A 22,304-nucleotide genomic window follows, 5' to 3' on the forward strand; every position below is an offset into this window, starting at 1 on the left:
ACACCACCCATGCTGTGTGCCTCTCTCTTTTTTCTCCCTCCCTGCCCTCTCCAGCCTGCCCGAGCTGCTCTGGTCCCTCCTGCAGCCTCAGCAGGGGCTTGGTGGGATGTGCAGGGACAGCCTATTCCCCAGCAGCCATTAAGATGCAAATCTCCTTTCTGTGTATCAGTCAGTCCAGGGGAGGCCAGTGGGAAGCAGGACTTTTTTTTTTTTTCTGGAAAGGCCATTAATAGCACATTATTCCCGTTTCTTGGGGAGAAGCTTTTCCCTTTAGCTGCCTGCTGCATGGGAGGAGGGCAGTGGGTCTGGGAGGAGAGATCCAGCCCCCTGTGCTCCCTGACAGTGCTGGGGCTCCCAGTGTGCTGGCTGTGCTGAGGTGGCAGCAGTCAGGGGAGCAGAGTCACTCCTGGCTGTGCTTTGGGATGCCCAGTTACCTTGGCAATGCTTCTGGAAAAATGCAGGGAGAAAACAGGATGGAGAGGGGACACTGCAGCAGGGAAAATGCCTGGCTGGTGGGAACCACAATGGGATGTCTGGAGTGGAAGTTGTGGGTGGTGGGAGCAATGGGGAAAAGCCCTCCTGGCACAGAGCTGCCCTGGGCACAGTGACAGCAGAGGCACTTGTGGGACTGGCATCGCAAACAAGTGTTGGATGGACTCAGGCAAACCTGTTGGAGCCACAAATGTGACATTTACACACATAAGACCAATGAACCTGGGATGGTGGGATGGGGTGCTCTTGAGTTCTAGGATTTGTAGAAAGAGGCTGGAAAACACATTGCAAAAAAGATTTTTTTTTTTATCAGAAATGGCCAGCTGCATCCCTGGATGTTTCTCCAAACCTCCTAAGCATATGCCCTAGGCACGGCTTTCTTCTGCCTTAATCTCCTAGTGAATATTCAAAAATAGATATACTTGTAGCACTGGAAAAGCCTCTTTCAGAGTTGTTTCAGCACTGCAGAGAACAACCCTTAGGAAAGAAACTCAAAAAATAAACAGCAGCTGCTGCCATGTTTCCCTGTCTCCACCTCCTCACCCAGTGTGGAAACCCGGTGTCAGTTCCCTTTCCCATCCATTCCTGGCATTTCCCTGCCTGGTACCAAGGCAGCAAAACCCACAGGCTATCCACACCCAGCTGAGGTGCTGCATGCTGGAAACCTGTTGTGCTGCAGCTTCACCTGTGTCTGGCCCAAGTGTGTGGATGCAGGTGTGTTTGTACATGTGTGGTCTCCTCCAGCACAGCTTCCCTGCCCTTTGCTGCAGATTGTCCTGCTGAATCTGAGTGGGGTTCCCACCCTGGAGCGCCCCAGGGTTTCCCAGGCAGCCTGAGGAAGCTGCTGATAGATGATGGAGGAGCAGGCAGCGGGGGGATGTGGCATTTCTGGATGATCAGAGTCATTCTGTCACCCTGCCACAGAGCTGTCCCAAACCCTGGCCACTCCATGGCAGCACAAGTTCCTGGCTGGGTGGAAAGCTGCCCCAGCCATATCAGGACTCAGATTAATTTACTTTTGTGGCACTGTTGCTGGATGAACCTTGCTTCTCAGCTTCTCACAAAGATCCAGTGTTTGACTTGTGCTCATTGTCCCTGTAATTCCCATCCCTGGTCTGCCTGAAAACCTTAAACCACTCAAAACCCTTGTCAGAGAAATGTTAATCTTCATCAAACATTTATTTTTTCAGAAGTCTATAAATTTTGCTTATTTAACATTCTTTCTCTTTTCTCCTAGGATCCTGCAGGAATCTTTGAATTGGTTGAGCTCGTTGGCAATGGCACCTACGGGCAGGTCTATAAGGTAAGAGCTCCAGCTGAAGTGATGCTGTTTGCCTTGGCTGTGTGTTGAACGTGGAGCATCCCAGCACATCACCTTGACTAGGTTTGACCATTTCAAACCTGACAAGAAACCTTGCTGAACTCTGACCCTTTGGTCCTGTGTGCAAGCACCGTGTAGCATACACAGCTCTTACAATAAGCAATTCACATTGGCTCTGAAACTGTCACAAGAAAATGAATTGCTTTTTTTTCTCCCCCTTTCCCCCCAGTTGCTTTTTATTGATTAGATGATGAGGAGGGAGTGAGAAGTCTGTGCTTTAATAGCTAAATCTCGATCTCGTCTGAGAGCTGAGTTTACGGCTGCAATAGGCTGCCAAATGAGTTTGCTACAGTCTAGTGCTCTGCTTGCACACAGGCTGGCTGCCATCCTTTCCACTGGCAGCAACCTGCTACAGGATTAAAAACACTATTAAAATGTTTTTATTAAGGTGCCTGTTACAGTCAGTAGGATTGCTTTAAGTTTTTCTAAACATCTAGAAGCAGCAACCCACATGAGAATAGTGAAGGGACTGTGGAGAGCAGGATTTTTAAAACATGAACTTCTTTACAAGAATATTTAAAATGCCCTTCTCCTGTATTGTATCACCTGTCCCAAACACTTCTTAGTTGGGGGATTTCCAGATGTTGTTATCTTGGTGGGGTCTTTTTATGGACTGTTCTTGTGCATTTGGGGTGGGATTGAATTATTTCAAAGTCTGGGGTTATCTGTGTTTATATGTGGCGGGGAGATGTTTCTTGTCACGGTTGCTTGAGGAATTTGCCAACTTTTATGGTTCTGCTGGGAGTCAGTACCTCCCCTGGGCCTCATTCTCCAAGGAACTCCTGTGTGTGTGTGGGCACAAGTGCTGTGTACACGTGTACTCATGCGTGTGTGGGCACACAGAGAGCCTGTTTACCCGTCATTCCCGTGTTTCATTTTGACTACAGAAAAGAATATACTCATGTGCTCCTACTCTGTGGTTTTGGAGACACAGCTCTTGCTTGTCATGCTCTAAAAGCCAGCGGGCTGCCCCTGCTGAGGAGAATGGTGTTCAAAGAGCCAAGATTCCCCCATCCTTCTGCTGCTGTGGACTAATCCTGTCAGTAGAAGGATCAAGGGATTGAAGTGAACCAAAGATGAACTGGAACTTCTGGAGTTTTAAATGTGTGAATTTTTGAACTGAAACGGATTTTTTTAAAAAAATAACAAAAACAAAGGAAAAACCCAGCCCCACCCCAAAGCTGTTCTTATCAAGGTTATATTCCAGGGAGCCTTCCCCTCTGGTATTCATTGTTTTCCCACCATGTGCTCCCTGCCACGGGAGCTCCCTTCTGAACTGTTTTTCTTCTCAGCTGCTAAAATAACGGTGGAAGGTGACCTAATTTTAACTGGTTCAAATTTCTAACAATCCGTGGAAACTATGTGCCTGTAACAGCCTTTTCAAAGCGTCATGTGTTTTTGTGGAGAGCAAAAAAAGGAAATAAGCTGGTGCTGCTGGTTGTGCGGCTCAGCTGATCGGGTTTCCTCTTGCTGGGTTCAGTTCTGTGTGTTACCTCAAAGGGGAAAAAAACCACCCAGAAGCGTCCCAAGTGCAGGCTGAACGTTTCTGTGTTCCTTTTCCCCGTGCTGTACAAGGGGAAAATCCTCCTGCTAACTGTTTTTAACGTGCTGGAGTGACTGGATTGTCCGCGGTGTGATTCACGTGGTGCCGGTGCCAGACGGGATGGTGACGGGGGTGGAGGGGAAAACGCTGCTGTCCAAACCAAATTAGTAACTATTGAGGTATGAGCTCAGGCTAAGCCTGACTCCACAGCTCCCTTAAACTGCAGTCCTGGAGTAGCACACGGCTCTATAAACAAAAGGAGACTTTGATATAAAACATACATAACTGTTTATGGTGTCCCACCCTAAAACCCGGCGTGGAAATAAGATCTCTGCCATTCTTTTTCTCCAGATACCGCCGCTGTATTTATCTCTTGCAGCAAAACAAATGGATCAGCTTTCAAGACACATAGACCTTCTGGCTCCATTCTAAATCAGCCCTTAGAAGTGATCCATACCTAGGAGCAGCGTTCTCTGTAATTAGATGGTTGTTCCATTGCCATTTCCAAGCCCTTCTCAGGCAGGGCTGGACTGTTCACAGAATCATTTCGTTTGGAAAAGGTCTTTAAGCTTGAGTCCAGGCAATAACCCAGTGCTGCCAAGCCCACCATGTCCCTAAGTGCCACAGCTACCCATCTGTTGAGTCCCTGCGGGGTGGTGACCCACTCCTGTGTGCTGTGTTACCTGAGGTGCACCATTTCTCTCCTCCTAGAGGCTGCTGCACCTCTGGTTGTGTTTCTGGGTTCTAGTGCTGGCTGCCAGCCAAGCTCTGCAGGTCCAGCCCCTGTGCTCTCAGCCAGGAGCAGTCACCTGGTGAGCATCACCTGCCCTTCTCATGGCTGGTCCCTCTCTGAAGCAAGAAAAGCAACTTTGCTGTTGGAAAGAGGCAGAAGTGAGATGTTTATTCCAGGCAGGGGATGATGTTTTATGTCTGTGTGCTGCAGCCTTGATGTTTCCCCTAGCAAATCTGATACAGCAGCAATGTCTGACCCTGCTTCATGGCCACGTTTGTGCTGGAGACTGCAGGTGTCCTGGTGAGAACCAGCTGGCCTGCACAGGACCTGGGGGAAAAACGTGCAAGGTGCAAACTTCCCATTGATCCCATGGCATAAAGGGCATGGTCATGTTCTTACAGCTGAATGATCTCAGAGGTTGAGGAGCCTTGAGAGGTGTCTGGGAGTACCACAGCAACAGGAGCCCTCAGAGAGCCGGGATTCATGGAGCCTCAGCATCTGCTGCGTTGGGGAGGCTGGGGAGCCCCCGGCACAGCACATGCCTTCTCCTTGCTGGGGGGAGGAGAGCTGTGTTGGCCAAGCCTGGAGCACCCTGAGAGCTCCCACAAGGAGGGCACCACTGCCAGAGCCTGAGCACTGGGATGCAGCTGCTGCTGCTGCTTTGATCCTGCTCTCTGGGTCATGGTCTGGAGATCCCTTTCAGGTGGTTCACTGTGCTCCTGTGAATCAAAGCCTTGTGTTCTGAGCCTTGTGCTCGAGGCAAAGGCCACAGGTTCTGTTTGACCTCTGATTTTTCAAGTAAAGGTCTTCCTTTGCTCAGAGCAGCAGGTTAAAAAATCCCTTTGGTTCTTCCCAGTGACACCTGGGCACTGCAGGAGCCCTCAGCACAGACCTGCTCTGCTCTCACTTCTCTATCCCCAACCACAAGCTCCTCACTCTGGAAAAATGCAGACAGAAATAACATTCCTTGTTCGCTGCTTAACAATCTCTTGTGAATAACTCAATTTTTATTTTAATGAGGGACTGCACTGGTGATGATTTATCTCTCTAATTGAATCGGAAGCTTTTCTTTATTTTCTAATAATCCTGCATCTAATGTTACAGATTGTAAACTGGTTTTGATGAAAGACTGAGAACTTGCTAGCTGCTGTGCCAGACATTGTTGCAGTAGTGAATTTTTGTGTCCTTGGACTTTATTTTTGTTATAGGTATTTAAGGAAATGACTATCAGGAATACAATGAGTTGGACTTGGGGAATTAAGCCTTTGCCTCGCTGGTTTTTAGCTGGTGGCTGAAAGCAACTCTAAACACAAAACTCACTAGGACTCTTCAGAGCATTATCTAAACTGTGAGGAAATGCTGCTTTTATGTCCCAGAACATTATTATTGCTGTTTATTTCTGCTCTGCATGAGAGCAAACAAATGCTGCTTAGAATACAGTGTGTGCTTAGATTGCCTGGATAGATCAGGGCCATAACCAGTGGGGTGTCCAGCACCAGTAAATAGAGGAGTTCAAAGGAAAAGGACCCTGGGCTACTCAGAAATACCTGCCCAATAGATGGGTGCAAAGCTTGGGGACGCATTTACTTACTGTGTATTGGGTAAGTGGAAAACCAGAGCAATTCCTTCAGTGTTTTTATGGGCTTAGCCATGGCCATTCACACAGTGGCCCATGGATGGGCCTTCAGCCAGGAAGGATTTTGATGCAAACCTTCACAGTAGTGAGAAAAAGAATCAGGAAATAGATGAGATGGTAACCTTTGTACCTCTCATCTCGTGTGTTTTACAGCATGGAAGTAGATGATGTTGAGATTACAAATTCACGTGCTCCTTCCCCACTGTGCCAGGAGGACAGTGGTCATTAATGCCAAGTGCTGCTTCGCCTGGTTCCCTGGGATGTGGCTCTCCATTTGCAGCTCCAGCAAGGTTTTATTTTACAGGGTACAAGATAGAGTATGTGGGCACCTCTGTAACTGCACAATAACTATTGATTGCTTAATTATCTGGTAAATGCCATATAATCAGCGAGCTATTACCCAGCAATAGTCTGTGCTCTATTTTAGAGCGTGTGGGATCCACGTGCCGCCCGTGTCAGCTGTGCCCCTCCAAGGAGCTGCTTCACCATCCCCACCTGACGGGGCAGGGCAGGGAATCACCCAGGGCAGGTGGAGCACCTCTGCGGCCCTCTGCCAGCCCAAGTGAGGCAGCTGTTTGAAGGGAATGTGTTTTTTGCAATTGCTTTTTGTTGTCTCTCTGTCTGGAATACAATACACATGGGAAAAGATTGAAGAAATGCATCCCAGGATCTTTACTCAGGACTTATTGCCCAGCTGGTGTTTGCCAGAAGTCAGGGCTAATCCACCTGGAGGCAGATGCCCAGGTTTGACCTAGTAGGTGGAGATGTTGAAGTGTGTGGGTATTTGAAAGTGAGTAAAATATTTGAAATCCAAGTCACCTGTTGCTGGAGAGCTGGGGGCAGCAGGACTGCTGGGACAATTTGGTTGCTGAGACAAACCTGTGGGAATGTCCCAGGCACAAGTCTGTGTTGGATAGTGTTGTCTTGGAGTTTGCAGGTGCCAGAGGTTGAGGGATAATGTGTCCTGCACTCCTGGGTGCTGTTTGTGCACTCCATGCACTGTGGCATCCTTCCTCCTGGCATCCCCAGGCATTCCACCAGTGCAGGCTGGTGGGGTAGCAGGTAAATATCCTAAAGAAAGACTTTTAGAAGACTCCTTTTTCCTTTAACTTATTTTTGAGGATTCATATGAGAAAATAGAGTGCACTCTGTGCCATGTTAACTTGCCTGACATCTGTCTCAGTCTGGCTGCTGCTGATCAAGTGCTGGGCCTTTGCATGTGCCCTGGTGAGAACAGAAACTCTCCAGGTTGCTGGGTCATTAATAGGAGTTCAGATAATTAGCCTGAGTGAAGAATGACAGTAATTGTTTTTAATCATCAGTTGGTTTATTGTCTCCCTTTCTGAAAGGCTGATGGTCAATAGCTCGATAATTAATCACTGCTGCTTTACCCGTGTGGAAGAAGCCACCATGCTGCACACAATTAATATTTCCTGGGGATTGTTGCTGTAAAGAATTAACTGTAGTTTACATACACAGCTTTTATAGCTGCAGACTGACTGCTGTGCCTTGCTTGAGAGGCCAGGCTGAATGTGTGCACCCCAGTGCCTGCAGAGCCGGTTGTGCTGCCACACACCCTTGTCCCAACACTTGGCCTGGTGTGCTGGTCCTGAGCACACCCAGGGCACCTGGTGCCCCCATTCACAGGCTGCTGAAGGAATTCAGAGCCCCATCATCCTGCAGTCTAAACAAGCAGCTCTAAGCCTAGACAGCTGTTGTATTTGAGGGAGCACTGTGAACGTTTATCTTTTCCCACCTTCGTGTTTATAAAATGAGCTGTGATGTTGCAAGGTTGGGTGTGACTTGGGCATTGGTGGTTCTGGTGTTGTATCCTCAGCTTTGGGTCTTTTTTTTATGTTTTCAGGCTCTTCAGAGGCTGCTTTTGGTGCAGGGCAAGCTGACTGTAACCACACGTGTGTGAATGTGTGTAGCCATCCCTCCTCATGCTCTGATGGGAACCTTCCTGGCCTTCCCCATGGTTTGGTGCAGCTCTCAGAGCCTGCTCCAGGGGACTGAGGCAGGGAAGCACTTTGTGTCTGCCCACCCTGCCCTGTCCCAGGCTCTTCCTTCCCCTGGGATGGTTTTGGTGTTGGCTGGAATGCTCACATCCACTCGCAGGCCCTGGCTGCTCATCACCTTCAAGGTCAGGGATGGCCTGAGTGTGGAATGGATTGACAAGACTTACAAGCTGCTTTATCATCCTTCTGTATGACAAGCACAGTATTAAATATTAAGCCATTGTTTCTGCTGGGATGGCTCTGTGTGCTGGCAGAGAGGATGGTGCTGCTGTGTGGGGATGCTCACCAGGGCTGGGGTCTCCATTGCTTCCATTGCTGGGCTTTTACCAGCTCCTTCTGGGTTGCAGGAAGGGGCTGGGCTGGAGTACTGGTGTGTGATAACCCCTGCAGCCTTATCAGAAGGAAAATGGGCAACCTCAATGCATCAGCTTCCCCATGATGTTATAGTAGCTCTGGAGGAGAAGGTCCTTTCCATGCTGACTCAAATGGAGTGTGTGTGTTTCTGAAATGCAGATTTGTTTTTGCCATGCAGGCAAGGAAGTCTGAACTGAAAAATGCTTAAAATGATGCTTCATTCTTATTTAAAAAAAAAAAAAAGGCAAAAGCTTTGTTACCAGAGCAACTGGTACATCTTGTGCTGCTTCATTTCTCTGAAACACAGAGCGAGCCCTCAGCCCTCCCTCCCCCCGACAAGAAACCAGCCCCCACACACCTACACACCAATATGTCACATTAGCTTTGCTGCTTTCTGAATAATGTAAGGGAAAGGTGCTTTTTCAGTCCCAGGGAATGCAGGTTATAAAAGGTGATTAAAAATGTCTCTGTATTGCCTCCCTTTAAATCTCTGTTCCCTTTCCCTCCCTGCTGAGTTTGTGAAGGGAAAGGGCAGGATGAAGGTCAGGAGCAGATTGATGTGTCTGTGGAGTGACATTTGTCCACTCTGCCTTGCATTGCTGGGTGCTCTGATTCTGTAAATACTGCACAGCTTTGCAGGACAAAAAAAAATATCTGCAATGTCTTAGGGTTAAAAAAGCTGCTTTTGAGGATGCCAAGTAAAGTCAGTGGTGCTGCAGAGCGTGGGGAATGTGGTGCTTGGGCCTGCAGTGCCATTTGTGTGGGTGCCAGGCATGGATAGGGACAGAGGGATGTCTCCTTGGCTTGTGGCATTGCAAGGTGCTCTGTGCCAGCAGCTGCTGTGCTGATCATAGCAGCAAGCCCCCTGTCCATCCAGTGCCACATTCCCCTGCCCAGAGGAATGCCTGGGCTGGGAACTCAGCCTTGGCTTTTGTCACATCTTCTGTGGGGGCACCGAGAGTGAGAGGTGAGGGTGCAGTGTGTGAGGGAGGTGTTTAGAAAAGAGCCAGCTTTCAGAACTGGGGTTACTGTGTGTGAAAGCAGCACTCTCTGCTTCGGGAGGGGTGGCTTCTCCTCTGCCGAAGCTCCCACTGCTCTGCTCACTGTAGTATCTTACCAGCAGTGTTCTACAGGGGTGTGGCTGTGGCTGGTGGGTGCTGTAAGGCTTGGGTGGGCTACAAAACACATTTGCTGTTGGGTTATAGCCCTCTAATGGGAACCCTGTGCTGCAGGGCACAGGTGAGGAGCTTCTTGCTCTCAGCAGAAGCTGGTATCTGCTGTGTTTAGTAGTTGTAAACTTGGATATTGTATATTGGAAATAACAGGCTCTTATAGTGAATTGGAACTTGGTGCAGTGCACAGGGAGCTGGGGACCAGAACCTCACTGCTGTGGATTCTCCAGTGACCTTTGCTAAGTGCCTCCTCTCTTCTCCTTTCCCATCTTTCTTTGCCATCCCTGTCCTTACCCCATTCCCAATATAATCAGAAACAGAGCAATGCTGGGGTGGTCTGGGGGGCAGAGCTGGGAGCTGCTGGATGGCACCAGCATTGGAAATCCATCTCTGAGGCCATGGGGAGGCTGAGTGCTTCTGCACCAACATTTTGGGAACGAAATGCTGAGAGCAAGGCTGATTCCCAGAGGAGCAAGTAGAGCAGCTGCTGCTAGGTCAGCTGAGGAAAACAACCGAGAGAAGCACTGAAAAATAGGTTTTGGAGCTGGGAGGTGTTTTGTTCCTCCCAGCTCTGGAGGTGCCACTCTCAGCTAGGAAGACACTTTTTAGAGAAGGGGATGGGAGGAGCAGCAAGCTGTAAACGCTGGTCCAGGCTGTTGATTTGAAGCTTTTGCAAATGCTGTGGTGTTTGTCTTCAGAGACGTTTCTCGCTTGTCACTTTTTTGTGTCACTCCCAAGTTTTGATGCAGCTTGACTCGTGGCTGACCCTGAGGACTGGGAGGCAAGTGATGCCTACAGGGAGCTGGCTGGAGCTCTGCAGCTCCTCCTGCTTCTGCTTTGAAGGCTCACTGCAGAGAGAATGGTGCCTCTCTTCAAATCTGCTCTTTATTCTTAGGTTTACCTGGGAAGCCCTTTACACTAATTACCTAAAGATGGAAAGTGCCAAGCAAACACAGCCTGCTTCCAAATGTTGTGGGATTTTTTTTTTTCCTCTTCTTGCATAAGAATGGCAGATTGGTGTAATTTTTTTTTTTGTTTTGTTTAAGTCTTCATATTTTTTTGCGTGTCTTTAGGTGTCTTAAATTCTTGTGTTGAAATGTGCACAAGGCAGTGTGTGGCTAGAAGCCCAGCTCCACCCTCCCATGCCCTTGTCTCCAGCCCGTCTCAGCCTGTGTGTAGGTGGCTGGGAAGGTCAGTTTGGGCTGGAGAGGGATGTGGGGGAACCTGAGCCTTTGTCAGCACCAGCTGAGGTGATCCAGCCCAGGGAGTCCTGTCAGGTGCCACAGCCTCCTCTCCCTGTGCCCAGGGCTCATCCTGGGGTGTGGAGCATCCACATTCACCTGCCTTGGGCTGGGCTCCAGACCTGGGCACTGATGTCCCACTCATTGCTGGAATTCTCTGACTTCCCTCCCCAAGCTTTTTGTGCTCTCCACTGGAGCAGGGCAGTGCTTTTAAAGTATAGGTAAATACTCCTTTTTCTTTTTTTTTCTGATGATGGTGTAATGACCAGGGCATTGGGCTGTGGGGCTTTGTGCCTGCATTCAGGTCAGTGTCTTGTGTGGCAGTGTTGATTTGCATTTAAAAAGCCCCAAACTTATGGTGCCTCTTGCTGAGGAAAGGTTGAATGTGTCAGCAATGGAAACAGAGGTAAGCAGATGTGCTGGGAGAAATGAACATCTCTTCCTGCTCTGATATCTGGGCCAGCAGAGTGAGATGGGGACAGGGAGCCATTTCATCCTTCCAGCTTAACTCTTTTCTTCTTGCTTTGCATCCCCTTTTTGAAAAGATGGGAGGTTTCCAACATATCTTGCAGTTTATAACTCTTTATGCCAATACTTTCCTTGATTTTGTAATTTCTCCCTGAGCAAAGCCATTATTTGAGGATAAGATGCCTCATTCAGTAACTTGAGCATTCACAAATCTCCAGCCAACCTCCCCTGTCCCACCTGGGACATAAAAAGAGTTGGAAGCTCTCACAGACCACACGAAAGGCTAGAAATGCATCTTTGTTTTCCAGAGGTAGAAATTTAATATAAGCAGTCATCAGGGCTAAGGAAAAATTGCAGATTCCACTGGACTTGCCATTAGACTCTTGGTTTTTTAGAGCAGTTGTGGCTATAGTTGAAGTGGGCAGCACCAGTGGAAATGCCTTTGCATTCCTGGACTTCAGAGATTTTCCCTTTCACACTTTTATTCAGCAGGTCCAGGATCAAGGCCAAACCTTTTCTACGTAACTAATAGAAAGACAGCCAGTTCAGCAGAATTTCTGTAAATAGCCTGTTCCAGATGAGTTGTGAATTGTGCATGTGAATGCCAATAAGGCTAACACAAGGGGTGGTTTGCCAAAGAAGATGGAAATCTTGTGTTAGAGGAGCAGGCTTCTGAAACACAATGTCAGATCACATTTTTGGACTCTGCAGAAACATTGTTTGCTGTGGTCATGAAACTGCCCAAAATGCAGAAGAGTGGCACTGAAGGACAGCATCCAGGGGGTGAGTGCTGGTCACACAGAAGACACTCAGCATCAGCTGAAAATCCTGCAGCAAAATCCCTTGAACACCTGCTGAAAGAACTCCTCCAGTATTTTTAATGTATTTTTAACTGACAAAAGCCAGCATCCTGGGATAGTGATGGTGTGGTTTGGAGGTACTCTGCCTTTAGCATCCACAGTGATTTGGGGGCTGGAGGGGTGGTGGGCATCTCAGGGAGGTCACTCAGCTGGGCAGTGGTGCAGGGCATGGCTGTCCCTCAGCAGTGATGCTGTCCATGGAGTTCAGCCCCCACAGGAGCAGCTGGGTCCGAGGTCTGTCACTGTTCAACCATTGAAAGCCACCAGGGATTGAGGGGGGTTCATTGTTCCTTCATGCTGGCTGCCTTGTAACTCCTTGCACTGCAGATGGATTTGCTGTGCTGGCTTGTGCAGTCCCAGGAGAGCCAGGTTACAGCTTTTGGCTTGAGGGAGAGGCTGGTTCTCAAGCCATTTGTGTGTCTTTGGCCTGGGCTGACTTGGGCCCTGTGAATCATTGGCATTTATCCTTGTGCAGAGAGAGCACAGCACATCTGCTCACCCAAGGTAAGCACTACAGCACCACCTCCATCTTCAGCCTTTTTCTCCCTTGTGGCAATCTTGGGGATATGGTTTGGTTTGGGTCTCTTTTACTTGCATCTGCCCACAGTAGCTAAAACTTGGCATGGCCAAGGAGATTTGGTGCTTTTCCCATGCAGATACAGGGTTGCAGAGTGGTGCCAAGAGCTGCAGAGGGCACATAGCAGGGGGTTAGCCAGAGGGCTCACAGAGAGCACAGTTTTGGGCTATGCCACGTGTCACAGACATCTTTTCATTAAAAATCCTTTCCTTAGGATTTTTTCCTTCTGAGAGGCTGAGAGGCCTCAGGAACAAAATGCAAACAATGATTATCTGCTGCTGTGAAATGCAACAGGTGCATCTGTGATTGGTCTCATGTGGATTTTTGGAATTAATGGCCAATCACGGCAGAGCTGGCTCTCTCTCTGTCCAAGCCACAGACCTTTGTGATTCTTTTCTATTCTATTCTTAGCTTAGCTAGCCTTCTGAGATGAAACCTTTCCTTCTATTCTTTAGTATAGTTTTAATCTAATATATATCATAAAATAATAAATCAGGCCTTCTGAAACATGGAGTCAGATCTAAGTCTCTTCCCTCATCCTAAGACCCCTGTGATCACCGTCACAGCCATGTGTCTAAGATCACTCTTCTTCCTCCAAATCTGTCATCTTTCTTCTAGAAAGAGCCCTAAATGTGTGTTACAGTGCCTGGGGTTGTGTTTAGAGGACTCTGCACATCAGCAGATGGATTTAAACCCAGTGGGGGCAGTGTGTGAGCCCTGGCAGTGCCATGTGCCTGCCTGTGAGGGTGCAAGAAGCCCCAGCCAGCTGTGAGAGCATCCCTCATCCCTGGGTAGGGGATGCGGCTCCTGGAACAACCACAGCAATGTGTGCCTTTGCCTCTGCTGGTCACTGCCTGCACACTATTCCAGGGCTAGGGGATGTTCCTTGGGCTTGGGGAGCCCACAGCTGAGCTGGCATAGAGAGAAATCCAGTGGCAGGCAACAGCAAATGCTCTTGAAAGCTCCAGCAGATGCTCCCAGTATTGAGTTTTCTTCTTCCCTCACTGGTGACTGTCTACAACCTGCTTGGGAAGGCACTTGAGAAGAAATAAGGTAATTACATAATTGAATAACAGGTGTGAGAGTGGCATTCTGAGCACAGCAGCAGTGAGGAGGAGCTGGGGCTGTGGGACGTGACTTGTCTTGCGCGGCACAGATTAATCACATCAGCTCCTGGGAGACAGGTCTGCCAGAGAGGTGCTTGTGCTGGATGCACTGCTCATATCACTCAAATTAGGCTGTGTACAAGAGCTAATAAAAACAGGGGGAGAGAATTCCAGCAGAAGGGATCAATAACTTGAAAGCGTTTTAATTCAGAACTGGAAAAATGAGAGAGGTTATGGGCAAGGAGAGTGTGTTAATAAAGGAAAATGAGTATTTGTTACTGCTGGTGTGAAATGAGATAATTTAAGAGATGTTCTAAGTGCCTTTTGTCACAGTTAATGCCTTTTGTTAGGTTTCCAAGCAAAATGGAGCCTGCGACTTTCAATTTCAGGGTTCTCAGATGATCAAAATACCGTGGGGCAGCTTGATCATCTCATGCTTTACTGGAATGAGGTCATCAATAACTTTTGCCTGGGTGTGATTTACACAGTTGTCAGTGTCTGAATTGCCATAATATGTCTCTGCCCAGGAAAAATGCTGCATTTGGAGGGGGGGAAAAAACCAACAAAACAGAGGCTCTCTGGGTAGTTGGTTCACTGCTAATAATGGATACAGAAAAGTGATTACTTGTGATCCATTCAAATAGGAAGGCTCAGCCTCTAAAGCTGGAGGCATGGAAGCTGTTACAAGGTCAAGCAGTGTCCTTTAAGGAGAAATAGGTGGCAAATACTGTCAGTGGCAGATAACACATCTGCAGCATCATGAGAAGTACATCTGAAATTAAGATTAAAGGTGCTTTGCACTCGTATGGAGAGGGGGGAAAAGAGAAGATAGAGATGAAATCAGAAAAAAGAGGATTAGCTTTTGGTGGGTGACAGGCAATAGCTCTGGCCAGGGAGAGATTTAAGCAGCAAAGTGCTCAGTAACCCAGGGAATTATCAAAGGTTTCTGCAGCTGCTTCCAACTGATGGTCTTCAAGAGCCCCAAGTTCTTTGTGCTTGAACCTTTCTCTCACCCCAAGCCTGTGTGTGTGTGCACATGCAAAATCTCATCTGCAGCCCCATATGTCAAGCTGGGAATGCAAAGCCCAGAGGCCCTGGTCATCCTCACTTGCAGGAGTCTGCTTTAATTTTAGATGCTTTAGTTTACATTGAGGCAAAAGCGGACCTGACCTGCAGCTGTGCTGGCAGACCTCATTCTTTGGTTGACTTACACTGTGGGTCAGGGCACCAAAAGCTTCTAAAAATGAAGTCATTGTGTCTGGGCAGATGTTTTCAAGTCTCTGCTTTCATAAATGGGGCTGGGAAGCTTTGCTGAAGGTCCTGCAGGAGAAAGTGGATCTGTTGACTGATGGGTAGGAGGTAAAATTAGCTTATATTAGGTGTTGAAGAGGATGGCACTAAGTTTTGTCAGTCTCATGATGCTGAGAAGCCCTTATTTGTGAAGATAGGTTTTGGCTGCAACCTCTTTGAGGAGTAGAAATACTTTGACCCTTAATAACTATGGTATGGCAGTGGCTTTACAGGTGGGAAATTTGGATTTGTGTTCCCAAAGGAAAACACCTTCCCTGAAGCAGAAGGAGAAAGGTCCAAGGCATCAAATGTGCTTTCCCTGAACCTTGGGAAAACACCACAGCCAAACAAAACCTATGAGGTTTTCATTCACATTGGACCCCTTGGTGCAAATCTTGTTTTTGCAAAAACTTAAAAATGTTTGGGGTTTGTTCCATTGTGGGGGAAAAAGAGTGTTTGCAGATCTCAGACATTTGGGAGAATGTTGTTGGTCTCCTGGTGGTGATCAGTGGTGCCCAGGGCTGCTGGCCTGCAGTTCTGCTTGTTCCCTCTGTGGCAAGATGCTCACTGACATCCAGATTATCAGGTCCATAAATACCCAGGCATCTGGGAGCCCTTCCTGGTGTCTGGTCTGTAGCTGACCTTTCATTTTGCTGGCAGAAAACGAAGATTAGCCTTGAGATCAGCAGACTGCAGTGGAGATTGCACATCCATGCTGTCAGATAGAAATAGAAACAGAAACTGGAAAGGGGAAATATCATATCTGTTAAAGATCATCTGTGTGCTATTAATGTACCAGTGACCAGGCCTCTCCCTGAGCTTGTGAGAGCTTTACCTGCTTTAAAAAGTTGTGTCTGAACTACAACAACCTCCCAAGTTTGTGTCCTTCTTGTACATGTGTGGACCTTGCCTCTATTTTCTCATGTGTTTTATCAAAGAAGCATAGTGTTTAATCCAAGGCAAGTCTCAGAAGAATAAACTGCTTTGGTTTTCATACTCTGGTGCAAAATTCTTTCTGCATTTCTTGGCCCTTGGTTATTAATGAGGCATTTGTTCTGTTTGCTTGAAAACCTCCCAGCAGCCAGCACGTGTATGCTATGCAAATTATTTGTGGTTTGGTTAAATACTGTTTTACTAGGAAGGGGAATAACTGAAATTAGTAGAGGAAAAATAAGTAATATTAACCCTCTGTAGGCTGTTCCCTTGTTAATTGTTTTGGTGATCTGGCTCTTGAACTGAGCGTGCCACTGTTGTAAATGGCAATTTGGGATGTGGGCTTGAATAGTCACATACCCCTGAGTGCTTATTTTGTGTGGCAGTGGTCCAAAAAACTGCCAGCGTCCTAATTAACACACTTTTTCAATGGACAATATTAATATTCATACTATTATAATGTAAAATGAGTAATTTGAATAGACAGAATACCTTGCACTCTCTTGCTCTCTTGTGGATTAACCTACAAAAGGCCACTGGCACTCATCCTTTCAGGCCTTAATGGGTACAAAGGCTTCTAATAAAACTGTTTGGAGCAGAGGTGCCTGGAAATGTGTAGCAGATATAGTGCATGTGGTAGGGATGGCGATAATTTGTTAGAGTGGTGAAGGGAAACGTGAAGGGAAATGGTTTTGTGATAGATGAGCACCTCCAAATGATGGAGGAGAGAGGCAGCTCTCGGGGGTGACTGCCCCCACAACATCCATCTGAACGGTGTCAGCCTGGCAGCAGCGATGCAGGAGTCCCTCAGCTGAGCTGGTGCTCAGAGGAAAGCAGCGCTGAGGGGGAGGAAGCAGATATATGTCTGACTGGAAAACAAAGGACTCCCAAGGCTGGTTTGTTTTATTGATGCCCACCATTAGAGGCTACCACAAGATCTACTGCTGAGTGTAGAAAAAGGCATGGAAGTGCAGAGAATGCTGTGAAAGAAAAGGGAAAGCAGGTGCAATTGAAGCAGGAAACATTGGATTTAGCCAAGAGGTTGAGCGGTAAGGGTTGTGGGTGTGTTTGGGTAAGCCCAAGTCAGTTACCAAAGGATCCAGGTATCTCCATTCACCTGAGATATTTGCCCTGTATCTGCACAAACCATCCTCTGCCTCTCCCAAGGTCTGACTGACCTTGAGTCCTCAAAGAAGAACTGGTTTTGGGGTCAGAATTGAGGGAAACTGCTGCTGAAAAACCCAGACAGGTCTCAGCACATCTTCAGCACTCAGTGCAGAGAAGGCTGTCAGCTGGGGGAATGAGCTGTGCAGATGCTCCATCCTCTAAAGAGCCCTTGCTGGTGCAAAGGAAGCTTTGGTAGCTGCAGGTTTGGCTGTGGTCCCTGCAGAGAAGCTGCTCTGTCTTCAGCAGCAGAGGAGAAAACCTGTGTGAGTGCAGAATTGATGGCAACAGATTTGAGTGGCTCAGTGTAGGAACAAGATCACTTTTAGAAGCATCAGGGGAGACTTTGAAGAATGGATGAAAGGGAGCTGGGTGAGCAGGCAGCTGTGGACACAGATTACCTGGACCCAGGGTAGTTTTTGGTGGCGTCACACACAATCTGTGCATTCCCAGGGCCTGGCACTGCTCGTGGTCTCTTATGGAGGATGCAGACACACCTTAGAGCTCAGCAAGCCAAAGGCATCTGTGAGGAACAGCATTTTCAGCAGAGGAAGGTGACTCTGTAGTGCCACAGGGTTCAGTGTTGAAACTGACTTAGTTCACTTTGTGTATGGGTAGCTTTGGCTTCTGAATGAAAACTTAACCGTGGAAACTGTAGCCGCTCAGTCAGAGCTGCAAACCCCTTTATGCAAAGCCTGGCCTGATTCTGCTCTGCTGGTGGTGTCCTTGTGCCTGTCTGTGGCCTGTACAAGTTGTTGGAATGGGGCAGACCACTTTTCCTGAGGGTTACTCATCAGCCCTTCTGCCAGCAGCCAAGATGGGCAGACCAGACTGAGTTACCCAGCTGACTTTAGGTGCTGCCTTCTGCCTGGGGGTAGGACCTAAAGCCTTTGTGTGTGCCTGCCCAGGCTGCATCATCCCTTGACTGGTCAAAGATGGGTGGCATCTCCTCTTTTCAAACAGCTTCAAATACCTCTGTCTATGGTGTGTTCAGGATGAACTCTTACCTTTGGTACCACCTGTGGGCTCTTCCCATAACTTGGAATTTGGTGCATCCCATGTAAACCCTGAACATGGGTGATTTGCACTCCATTGCACTTTCAAACCCAGCACATTTGTGCATCCAACCTACACCAGTAGCCACATTAGCTGTCACTTGGTGCATTGTGTTCCAGTGGAGCACATTCCCATCTTCATTAAATAATCATCCTGAAAAATGGACTCAGCCCAAAGATCTGCACTGAGCTCTGGTATCTGGAGAGCAGCTCTGTGGGTCTGTTCCCATCAACTTCTGGGTAGGCACATTCCCTTAGATATCAGCAGGACTGCCACTTAGTCTTCCTCGCTCTGTTAACTAAGTTTAATATTAATTATTATAGATCTTACTTTATTTTTTTAAGATGAAAGAAGACAAGAAGTATGTTTTCAGGCTGTGACAGAGATTGCTTGAGTCTGTAAACAAAGGACCCACTGGAAAAGTTGGGGATATTCCATTAGCTGGGAGCTCATGGAAAAACTAGAAGCTTTTAGAGCCCAGGTTAGTGTTGTGAATTAAAACCTGATTTGTTATTGCAGCGTTACGTGAACTAGCAAACCTCCTACAAGGAGTTTGTGATTTAATAATGCAAAATAAAAGTCCACATCCCAGATGCTTCTGCATGGTGGCTGTGGGGGCTGGCTGGGGCTGGGGCTGGCAGGCTCCCTGTCAGCCCCGGCTTTCACCCTCTGCAGCTCCCTCCCTTGAAGATATTTTGGTGAGCAGTGAAACCGCCAGTGAGGCAAAAAAAAAAAAAAAAAACCAAAGAAAGAAGAGAGGAATAATAATACATGTAATACTGAAGGCAGTTGGGAGGGGAGCAGGGCCGAGTGGTGCAGAGCTGTGAGTCACAGGCAGCTCCGCTCCCGTGCGAGCGCAATCCCGCGGCATCGCTGCTGCCAGCCTTGGCCGCTCCCTGCCGTGGGGCTGCCCTGCTTCCACACCCCTCATCCGCCTCCCCGCTCCCCTCCAGCCCCGCGTGTCCCACCATGGGCGCTGGGGATGCTCCTGCCAGTGCCCTTTGCCCCGGTGAGCTCCAGGAATGGGAATTGTGTGTCTGCAGCGAGGTGCCCGGTGCTGGTGGCACTGCTGGGCATCCTCCCGCTGGGCACAGGCTCTGCTCAGCTGAGCTCCCTCGCTGCTGCTTCCATCTGCCCGTGTCTTTGCTGCCAGAGTTCATAGAAGTACCGAAATCCATTTTCCTGCCCACACTTGCTTGTCCTTAGGTGTCCTCTTTTCGTGGAGCGGTTTCGTTTAATTGATTATTTTTTGGAACTTTTGGGAAGAAGCCTCAGAGAAGGCCTTAAAATAGAGATATCATGTAAGTTTAAATATTTTTGAGGAAGGCTGGGAAAATATTCTGCAGCCTGCTCTGTGACCTTTCCATGTCCCCTAGGAGGCTGAGATCCACTTATTTTTGAATAATCCCCTATTTGCATTGAGAATATGGAAAAACTCATTTGTATAGCTGCATGTTTTGCTTCAAGGTGAACAGAAGTCTCAAATGTACTGAGTGGTGGCAAGCCAGGGCTGATGCCAGGAGGGTGTGTCCATCAGGACACCAAGGCACAGAGTATGATTTTTTAATTTTTATTTAATCTCACGAGAAGGCTACAGTTAGCCAGGCCAGGCTTAAGGTCAGGCTCAGCTCCACCTAAAAGCTCTCATGGTATTTTGTTCAGTTGGGCTTCAGAGGGTTTATTGCTTCATTTTTAGCCTCAAGCCAGAAATTGTTTTCCCCCTTTTTTGCAGGAAGGATGTTTTCTCGCAGATCCTTTGCTTTGCTGATGACGGAAGGAAATTCTTCCGAGCCAAAATATTCAAATGATGGTTTCCTTCTAGAAAAAAATAATATCCCTTTTTCTTTCTTTTTTTTTTTTTCTCTTCACTGTAAAATGTGTGTATAACGCAATACCTGTCTGGGAAATGTGCTGTATTTTTAAGCTTTGGTTCCCATTCTGGGGTTTTGCTTTGTTTTTGACATGTTTTTGCAGTATGAGCTGCTGCTGTTCCAGCTAGCTCTGCTCCCTCCACATGGAGACACATTTAATGAGAGGTCTTCCAAGGCTCCCCTTCCTGAGCCACGTGCCTTTTCCTGCCCTGGCCCGAGGTGAAGCGTGGAGGAGCCCGAGTGCCCTTTGTGGGGGCAGCTGGTGGTGCTGGGGTGACAGTGCCCTCCATTGCAGCTGGAGCAGAGCTGTCAGCCAGCAGCCCGGGAGGAGCACAGGAATGAACTCCGCATTTCCTAATTACTGTTGTTTTGGCAGGTTGTTCTGAAGGGCCTGTAACTGATCTCTGCTGCGGTGGCTTTGGCGAGGGGCGGCTCACCCCAGCCTCGCCTGGTGCAGCATTCTCAGCCTTTGTCAGAGCACTGTTCCTTGCTAATTTTCTGTAATGATGGAGGTTCTTCAAGCTGGGACAGGCAGTGAGAGCTGCGGTGGAGGGATCTGCGTGTTCATCCATCCTTCCTTGCCCCCCTGGCTGCCCCAGGCAGTGCAGGTAGCAGAGATGCTGTTCTGGAATGGCCACACTGATGTCAGGACACATATTGTTTGGAGCAGAATGAGGTATCTGCTTGCAAAGCAAATTACTTCTCTTGGTTAGGTTGAGATCCTCACAAATTTGCAAATTCTGGGCTGTGTAGAGATGAGGCACCCAGCTTGCTTGGTGTTGCAGTGAGGAGAGGAGATCACCTCTGTGGTTATTTAAGGATAAATCAATCGGTGCTCAATCTCATCCATATTTGCTCCTAATGTGTTTATTTACGTGCTCAGCCCAGGCATATGAACAGCCGTTTTAGAATTGGGGGAGAAGATGCTCCAATCAAAACAGAAAATTACTTTCTGCAGCATTTTATCTTAAATCCAGTCTCAGTTATTGCTCCAGGACTAGCTGGGTGTGATGAAGAGCCAGGAGCCAGCAGATTACTTCAAATTCTTTTTTTTTTTTTTTTTTTTTTTTTTTTTTTCCCTGAGGAGACAGAGGAAGGGGAAAAAAGCTGTCAGGGCTCTTACACCAAGAGGGAAGGGAGGGATAAGAGGGGAGCCCCAAGGGGTTTGTTGCTGCCAGGGTGGAGGCACAGGGGTCCCAGCCCTGCACCTTGAGGCCACATCCTGCCCTGTCGGAGGGTTCCTTCAGAGGGACAGAGGGATGCATGGTGGCAGGACACAGTGATGCAGGCAGCTGAGTCGCGGCTGCAGCCAGGGGATGCTTGGGGAGCAGGGACCATCACCCTGGTGCCCCCAGAGCATCCATGCAGGGCTTCACATGGGCCCCAGCATCACCTCCAGCAATTAAGTTTTTCTTCATTCCCCTCATCTTTCAGTTCTGAAGCAGCATTTACATTCATATCCATTTTTTCCCTGGCTGCTGCTGCATTTTGTGCCGGGGGAACCTTTTTGGAGAATGCCTTTGACAGAAATGTGTTTTCTTATCCCTTGAAGCTGAAAGCCATAAAGAAAGAATGAGTTTAATGAACAGACCTTGCCGAATCACCACCTTGAAGCTCTAGCTGCTCATGTGAATCAAAACTGGCTGAAAGTAGGTCATATAGTAAAAATGAATTAGGCTTACTTCACATTTTATTGACTCTGCCAGTTTTTCATTCATAGAGGCCTATAGTTTGGAATGTATCTTGTCTTTTTAATGCTAGGCTGAGGTGAAAGGGGAGAGCACTGTTCCTTATTCCCTCCCTTTTGCCTTGCATGTTTCTGGTGGTTGATTTTATGATGGCTGGACTTTCTCCTTCCCGTTTATTTATTCTTTTGTTCTCCTACACTCAAGAACTGCTTAAATAATGACCATAATATGTTCACAAGTGGGAATTCAGGCTGGTCCCAGAAGCTTGTATAACACTTAAATTAGTCTTAAAGCTTCTGAGAAGGGTTGAAGGGGTGAGGTGGTGGTGGGGGCAGAGGGGTTACACTGGCATCTTCTCCTTGGGGCTGGGCTGGGCAGCAGGATGGCATCATGTGGGTTAGCACAGGTAGGGGTCAGTCATCTGCTTCCAGCCTCTGCCCCTGTGACAAATCCTGGATTTTGGGGTGGTTGGAGCTACCTCAACATCAGGCAGATGATGGGCTCCACCTGTTAATTCATGCAGTGATGCTCAGCTGCATCTTGGGCAGCTTATTGGGATCAAACTTTTAATTTTGGTGTAAATCCTTCAAGTGTCAGTGGTTCCACTGCTCGTCCATCCATCCCTGGTGGTGATTATTTACTCTCACTCAGAAATGGTGCTCTTTATTTCCCATTAGTCTTTGTCTGTTTTCAGTTTGGAGTCATTTGGTCTTGTGGTCTT

At 47.9% G+C, this 22,304-nt stretch overlaps 1 protein-coding gene across 3 annotated transcripts in view; it reads left to right on the forward strand.

Moving 5' to 3' along the window:
* TNIK (TRAF2 and NCK interacting kinase) overlaps window positions 1-22,304 on the forward strand; it is a 146,202-nt gene that overhangs the window by 23,871 nt on the left and 100,027 nt on the right. For all 3 annotated transcript variants that reach the window (XM_054283034.1, XM_054283035.1, XM_054283036.1), the window contains exon 2: window positions 1,730-1,795. In XM_054283034.1, the coding sequence (XP_054139009.1) occupies window positions 1,730-1,795 (66 nt within the window). The remainder of the gene's footprint in view (window positions 1-1,729; window positions 1,796-22,304) is intronic.

Source organism: Melozone crissalis, unplaced genomic scaffold (genome assembly GCF_028551555.1).
Source record: "Melozone crissalis strain CALT ecotype California unplaced genomic scaffold, PUWL_Pcris_2 ptg000034l_1, whole genome shotgun sequence".
NCBI classification, from domain to species: domain Eukaryota; kingdom Metazoa; phylum Chordata; class Aves; order Passeriformes; family Passerellidae; genus Melozone; species Melozone crissalis.